This window comes from Pistacia vera, unplaced genomic scaffold (assembly GCF_008641045.1).
Source record: "Pistacia vera cultivar Batoury unplaced genomic scaffold, PisVer_v2 Contig298, whole genome shotgun sequence".
NCBI lineage: Eukaryota > Viridiplantae > Streptophyta > Magnoliopsida > Sapindales > Anacardiaceae > Pistacia > Pistacia vera.
In genome coordinates, this window is record NW_022196110.1 from 451,106 (window position 1) to 459,636 (window position 8,531).

General features: G+C 37.8%; 1 protein-coding gene across 1 annotated transcript; it reads left to right on the forward strand.

Moving 5' to 3' along the window:
• The first annotated feature begins 4,386 nt into the window (after positions 1-4,386).
• Positions 4,387-5,903, forward strand: LOC116135309 (protein STRICTOSIDINE SYNTHASE-LIKE 12-like). The gene is made up of 3 exons (XM_031421016.1): positions 4,387-4,637; positions 5,080-5,349; positions 5,429-5,903. Exons 1-3 carry the CDS (start codon positions 4,387-4,389, stop codon positions 5,901-5,903), a joined length of 996 nt encoding a protein of 331 aa, XP_031276876.1.
• The last annotated feature ends 2,628 nt before the right edge of the window (positions 5,904-8,531 follow it).

Below are 8,531 nucleotides of genomic sequence, written 5' to 3' on the forward strand. Positions count from 1 at the left end.
TTTATGGTGTCCTATGAAGGGCGTGATCACAAGTGCATCGTCATGAGGATGATGCAAATGAGCTGCATCCTTTCGGAGAAGGTGATCGGCTCCTCCTTGTGAACCTTTTGTGGTCGTTGCGACGTGTTCATCACCCTAATTGGGTCGTGATGAGCCTTGCGAGCATATCTTTCTTGGGCACCTCGCTTGTTCCCCGTGAGGTGCAGCCATCCAAAGATTATGTTGACACTGCTATAACCTTTGCGATCACGACGCTTCTTTCCTTGCTCCCCTTGACTTTTCTCTTGCGCGGGAGCGGAGTCGTCAATATACTCCTTGAAATGCCCCTTCTTAATGAGCTCTTTGATTGCCTACTTGAGAGCTCGGCACTCATCGATGTGATGCCCATTATCTTGGTGGAAGCGATAGTACTTTTTATTATTTCTAGCTGACGTGGGAGTTTTCATAGGCTCGGGCTCTCCGAGCAGGCTGGCTTCTTCTGATTTGTCAAGAATAGCCAGTACAGATGCATTCAGGGGTGTATATTGGTTTCTGTCATGATCGCGACGAGGGACAGGAGCATAGGACTTTTTGGGCTCGTAGCGAGGTTTCGTTCCTTTTTGTTGATCGTCAGTGGCCCCTTTGCGATCATCTCTTCTACTTTCCCCCCAACCAGATGTATTGCCTGAAGTGCTGGGGTCACGACGGCGGAGTACCGCCAGTGAATTTTCAATCCGGAGGTACTTCTTCGCAAGGTTATAGAATCTGGTGAGGGAAACATCATCCTGAGTCTGTAATTATTTCCACAGGTCGGTCTGTGGACGAACTCCCGCTATGATAAGAGTTCAAACAGACTCTTCGGGAGTATGAGCCACCTTGTTGAGTTCTCTGTGGAAACGGTTGATGTAGGACTGGAGGGATTCATCCCTTTCTTGCCTTATATTGCTGAGGTAGCTCAAAGGCATCGAGAACTTTTTATTCGCTTGAAAATACCTTAGGAACGTTGCACTCATCTGAGGCCACGAACTGATCGATCTCACTGGGAGCGACTTGAACCACCGTTTGGCATGAGAGGTTCAAGTCACGGCCAAACAACGACATTTTGCTAGATCTAAGACCTGGTAAAGCTCTATCAGGTCGTTAAATTCATATAAATGATCCTGCAGATCAGAATTTTCATCAAACGCCCGCATGTCGGGCATCCTAAATCCTGGTGGGAGTAGAGTGGCTAGCACTTCGGGAGAGAAGGGGACGCAAATGCGACCTGCCCCTGCTCATTTTATTGAGCTCTTAGTCGGTCTAGAGCTTGCTACAGCTCCTCATTTTGTGGCAACGAAGCCACTTGGGGATTGCTTTCACCCATGCGAGTTCGACCCTCGCGATTACGGTTGAGGAAAGTCTAGAGGTTGGATACCTCTTTGCCTCGACCGGTGGTCCCGGCTACTCTCGACACATGCTGGCTAGAGGCGTGTGATGGCGATGGATGATGCAGGGTATTTTCACGACCTTCGCGGTGGTACGAACCACCCCGCAAAGTATGGGAACCTCCCGTATGATAACGATCAGGATCATTTTTCTAGCGGTGATAAGAATCGCCTCGCCCAACACTTTTACTAGGGTGTACCTGCGACGTGGCATGGGACAGCTCAAGATGCGTCTTTTCACTGAATCTTAACTTTACCGGTATTCTGCTCGGGACGCGGCTGGTGTTCACTGGCCCTTTGGAACCCGTGGGCCTTTTTTTTGCCACTTGCTTACCCTTTCGTCTACATGCTGCAGTGCTCGCGGCATAGGCTATTTCCCTTTGAAGTGCTTTCGCGCGACCTGCAGGCGTTTTTGGCGGTTGCACCGCCCGGCTGATTTGGATGGCACGCCTTGGTCCAAACGGTCCACCCTTCGGTTGACCATTTGGAGAGTATTGTCAAACCTTTCCAGGTAGCTTCTAATGGCAGGGTCAAGTTGTGAACTTAATGGGATATCCCTTGCAGCGTTTTGTGGAACTGAAGGTATTTTGGAAGAGGTGTCCCCTTGGACTTGAGGGATCCCCTCAGCACCCTGGTTGGTTTGCTCAGGTTCAAGTTGGCGGGCCATTTGCTATTGTAGGACCAGTAAGTTAGAGATTCTCTTGATAAAGGATGAACACTAAATCAGGCCCTCTCTTTCTAACGCCAAACTATTGATGCGTGATTTTTACACCAACTAAACGCACGTGTGAAATGCTGAGCTGGCCCAAAAGACACACGTGAATATAAAGGAAAATGAGAGTAAATGCAATGGAGACAGCTTTTAAAGTGGTTTGGATGCTAAGGTAGCAAATCCTACGTCCACTGATGTTTGTATTTATGATAAGGGTCATGTCGTGTTAGCAAACTGACTTACAAATGATTTACAAATGACTCACAAAGTGATAGTACAAGAGAGAGAATACTATATATTCTTGAGAGAGAATAGCTAATCAAGAGTAAAAATGAGCGAATCCCTTGAATGAGAGATGAGCTCTCAATTTATAGTTGGATGCATTGAGATTATGATTACTGAATTTGTGAGTTGGTGGGATTATCCGTGTAAATCCTTTCTTATGTCACATTGCCCACCTTCCAGAGTGATTTGCGCGATTTAGAGCAGGGATTGGACACGTGGGATCATCACAGCTTCTGGTTGGTCTGGCGCACACCCACTATTCTGACAGAAACAGGCTGCTGGTGTACCCATGATCTGACTCTTGCACGTTGACTGGACCTTACATCAGCCCTTATATTTTTTAGGCATAACAATATATGAGAATAAATTTCACATTATAATAAGTTATAATTTTTCTAAATCCCGTCTTACAAAAATTGCCTCTACATAGTAATAATTATATGTATATTGCAAAAAAAATATATGTTATATTAGATTAAAGGTTTAAGATAAAATAAAAATATTTATCTAAAGTATTTGGAACAATAGTTTATGCTTTAGAGTTATCACCATATCTTTTAACTTACGGGTATATAATAACTCGTTAGCATGAACATCTTCTTATTTAAGTCAAAATATTTATAGCTTTTCAAGCATGTTTAGAGCTTCTTGGTATGAAATTTTTTGTAATTTCATACTATCATCCTCATGATTATTTATTTTCTCTTCTTGTCTAATTGCAACAATGACTACTAAAACAATAAATTGAAATCCTAATACATACTACTAAAACGTGAATTATAAAATAAGAAATTAAAACAATAATTTTTATAACTACACCTTTATTAAGTTATAACTTCTTTACAGTAATAAATTAATTTGATTCCACGACTATGATTATAGAGGGATTTTACTATATATCAATTAGAATTCACTATATTAATGTTCTAAATAAAAATCACTATCATATTATTGAACTTATAACATAATAATGTGCTATAACATTATTTCTTTCCAAATATATATATATAATCAGGGGTGTCCAGGCTAGTTTACGCGTACTTCAACTAATTTCCTAGAACCTTAAAACTACCAGCGAGGTAAGAGCTCTAGTGGCTACCCCTATTAGCAACCGTGGGGACTCGAAACTATGGTAGATCTTCCTCTTACTCTTTTATCTTCAAAGAGACTCGAACTTGAGAGATTATGTTAGATCATTTTCTTGGGAGACCATGTAAGATATCTTCTCAATATTTCCTTTTAAAGAAGACGAAAACTTCATTCTTATAAGACGTTAAATAGAAATATTTAGTACTTTCAATTTATTATCATTATCTTACTTTAAATGTGAATATTATATTGAAAAACCTAATCCATATCTTCAAAATATTTGCGCCGTGACTATGTTAAAAGAACACAAATCGAATAGTTAATCTTAATCTATTATGTTTATATATTCAATAAAAAAAAAAAAAAATTCTATACAATTAGAGGAATGGAACAGATTACAAACTTGGAACATTTTGTCATCAAATATCATATTTGCAACTGTCTTTAGCTCTTAAAACATTAAGAATTGAAGTAAATATGTCATCTCTATCGTCACCCAATCAAATTGTTATCAAATATAATTAATTTTCATTGGAGAAGTGGTCTTTATTAATTCTTGAAATTAATATGATAAAAGGGTGCATTCTTTTACCTGGTTTGGGAAACGGAACTCGGTAACCATTTCAATGTCTAATAATTCTGGAAAAGAGAAACGTTCCATGCCACAAGTTTCAAATCTGAATAAATAAATAAATAAATATAGGGTTACCTTACTTCTCTTTCCTACGCCACGCTACACTACTTAAAATATTTAATTAACTGTGAAGTTTTGAGTCATAGTAACAAGCAACAGAGCTCTGGATTTTGCTATAAATATTAATTAACTGTGAAGGTTCATGCATCTTCTGTATTACTTGTGCTCCAAATTCCACCGACAGACTTTGCATATTTGCATGTATGGACTCCATTTTCGCACCTGCAGCCATGTTCCCCATTTCTCTTATTATTTTCTTCTTATCTTTGCCTTCCGTTCTTCATTCTCTCAACTATGTAAAGCTGCCACTCCCTTTGTTCGCAGTAGGCCCTGAGTCTTCTGCTTTTGATGCTGCTGGTGCTGGCCCTTACACTGTTGTTGCCGATGGTAGAATTCTCAAATATTTCAATCCGAGTGTTGGTTTTGTAGATTATGGTGTCACTTCACCCAACAGGTAATCAAAACCACAATATATATTTTTATCATATATTCATGTTTATATATGCATATATAGTAAACCTGCTGTGCTGAGGATTGGGTTTGGATCATTTGATCAAAATTTAATTGAAGTGTTGTGGGATTCTTCTAGCAAGCTTAATAACTCTTGTTATTTATATTAACTTTATAACACTAATTATATTCATAATTACCCAGCTTTTTCACTAAGAAATAGTTAATAAAAAACTTCATAAAACTTATCCCTCTTTACACTTGTTTTGTAATGCGTTACTAAACTGAATGAATCTTTCCTTTGAAGTTGCAATGAAATTCCTTTCATGATAACTTGGTTAATTTAGCCTCCATTCAGCCATTGACATTCACAACTTTTAATCCTTTCATTTCCATCAACAACTTTTACAGAGTATACATTTTTGTTAACCTTAATCATGCTTCAGGTCCAAGGCACTGTCTGTTGGCTACAGCATCCCAGCTCTAGGACCTACATGTGGGAGGCCACTAGGTTTGGGATTCAACAACTTAACAGGAGACCTCTACATCGCTGATGCTTATCTCGGCCTTCTGGTGTTGCCGAAAAATCAGACAATTGCAACACAACTTGCCACAAGTGCAAACGGGGTACCCTTTCGCTTTCCCGATGGATTGGACGTTGATCCTGTAACTGGAGATGTGTATTTTACAGATGCTAGTGCTGTTTACCGAATAAGGCATATTTCTCTCATTTAGGTATGGTTTTTACAATCAACTGAAGAACAAAAAGTTGAAATACTCTCTCTTATTTTGCAGTCAAATTCTACTTGCAATTGCCAAAAACGATTCAACAGGAAGATTGTTAAAGTATGACATTAAAACCAAAAAGGTTACTGTGTTACTTAAGGGGCTTTCAGGTCCTGCGGGGACTGCTGTCAGTCCTGATGGCACGTTCGTTCTTGTGACTGAATTTATTGGGAAAAGAATTCAGAAGTATTGGCTTAAAGGTCCAAAAGCTAACACAGCTGAAGTTCTCATCACCTTCAAATGGAGGCCAGACAACATTAAGAGGAATCTGGGCGGTGATTTTTGGGTGGCTGTGAACCAAGAAACAATTATTCCACTTTTTATGAATCCTGAGGGAATAAGACTCGATGCAAATGGAACTGTTAAGGAATCACGGCCGATAAATCTCCAATACGGAACTACATTGGTCAGTGAAGTTCAGGAGTTCTCTGGTGTACTTTACATAGGATCAATGTATACCAATTTCATTGGCGTGTACAAGTAGAAGGGGTCATGACTGGCATGTATCGGCATACTATTTAATAAGGCTTTCAGTAGGCATCATAGCCATCTCAGCACATGAATTACAAGTTCACCACCTTAAATGTTAGTTTTGGATAACAATTAATGCAGTAGCAGCACCTTCAGGACAAAGGCTATAGAGAAGATGGCAGGATTTTGCAGACATTGACCTTGAACTACGTACTATGATTGTAGTTACATAATCATTACCCAAAGTTCAAGAATTGTGAGTGGCAACTCTATCCATTATCAAACTCTTTCAGTTCCTTCAAAAAAAAGTGATCATTCTGATCATTTTAAACTCAAAGTAACCACTAAAAAACTTAAACAAAGCCTGTTAAATTCTGACATTTTGCTGGAAATGCAGCAGTTTGTTAAGCTGTTTTGAATCTGTTCTGAAGCCAAAAGGGAACTGCAATCTGCTGTCTGTTTGTTTTATTGGGCAGCTTTATTTGATTGATTTTGTGATGGTTTATGTGTGTACAGCCAGGTTATGTGGGATTTTTCCATAATGGTTGTTATAGCAGGTCTTAATGTATGGTTTTGGATTAATGTTGTATAAAATATTCCTGCAAAGTGGTTGTTAACAGTGGATATTTTGCTTTATTTGTTTTGTTGTAAAACCCAGTTAAGTGTGTGAAAGCAGTTGCACAACCTTCTCTCCATTCTTTTGACCATTTTCTTTTCTTGGTATTCTCTGGCATTGGCAGCAACAAAATGGCATCAGAGCATGGTCACTTGACCTGAAAAATCTGAAACCTTTTCTTCTTCTTAGCTTATCCATATCTTTGAAAAACTCTTTTGTATCAAACATTTTTCTTGAATTTATGGCCACTCAAATAGCTTATCTTTTACCTCCTATCTTCAATGGTGAGCATTATCATATATGGGCTGTCAAAATGAAGGCATATCTGCGGGGTTAAGGACTCTCAATTGGGACCAAATCCCATACTAAACCAAATTCGATTGCATGAAGAAGAAGCTTCAAAGGCTCAAAGAGCCTTGTCCCACATTCACTCAACTGTCACAGACCTTGTTTTTTTTTCCTTTTTCTCTTTTGGTGGTCGTCATCAACTCACCAGAGCGTTAAATCGTGACAGTTGTCAACTCGTCGGCAACAGTCAACTCATATGTTATCTCCTTTAGTGTTTCTTTATTTCGACAATTTGTTTTATGTCCAGGTTAAAAACATAGAGGTATGATATAATAACAAAAATTCTCATAAGGTTTCTAACATAACAAAAATCTCTCTACCATTAACAAACTATTAAAATTTACTTTATTATGAGTTAGTACCCAAATTATCTCCCTATTATTTGTTTTAATACGTAAAACTTAACAAAAGGAAGATCTATACTTTTTCGAAATATCAGGGGGAGTTTTGTTATTTTATTTTAGCTCAGGAGAATTAAAGTCATTAACTCTTTATACTTTTATTTATAAAGTTGTCCAGGTTAGCTCAGATCTTAACTTGTGTGGTGGAGTATTGGTTGAAATCTTCAGCTTAATAACCCGCACAAATTTATAGAAAACAAGTGAGAAAGTCTAGTTGTAGATATGTAATTTTCTGATATTTTTGTCTAGAAAACAAGTATAAAACAATTAAATGATGAGAAGTGAAGATTATTGATGAAAAACCAGAAAAAGGAACAAAGAGAGAAATCAGAGAAAACACGTGATACCAAAAAGCTGAAAAAGTGAAATCTGTATTTTTTGCATGAAGAGTTAGTTACATGTCAGTACAACTGTTATTATATAACAGATCAAAACGCAACGTATTAAGGAACATTTTAATACTTACAAACACACCCCCACTCTATTATACTTAATATTCCCTCTTAAACTGAGCTCTCTTGATATCTGAAAACATTCCAAACCTAGCACTACACCCTTACTCTACTATACTCAATATTCCCTCTTAAACTAAGCTTTCTCTCAATCTCTGAAAACTTTTCTGCCAAAACAAATACCAAAAAACAAAATTTCACATCTGCACTGCTGCATTCCATAAGAACTGCACATAAGAACTTCACANAAGTCTAGTTGTAGATATGTAATTTTCTGATATTTTTGTCTAGAAAACAAGTATAAAACAATTAAATGATGAGAAGTGAAGATTATTGATGAAAAACCGGAAAAGGGAACAAAGAGAGAAATCAGAGAAAACACGTGATACAAAAAGCTGAAAAAGTGAAATCTGTATTTTTTGCATGAAGAGTTAGTTACATGTCAGTACAGCTGTTATTATATAACAGATCAAAACACAATGTATTAAGGAACATTTTAATACTTACAAACAAACCCCCACTCTATTATACTTAATATTCCCTCTTAAACTGAGCTCTCTCAATATCTGAAAACATTCCAAACCTAGCACTTACTCTACTATACTCAATATTCCCTCTTAAACTAAGCTTTCTCTCAATCTCTGAAAACTTTTCTGCCAAAACAAAAACCAAAAAAAAAAAACTTCACATCTGCACTGCTGCATTCCATAAGAACTGCACATAAGAACTTCACCAAAAAAAAAACTGCACATAAGAACTTCACATTTGCACTGCTGCATTCCATAAGAACTGCACATAAGAACTTCACATCTGCACTGCTGCAT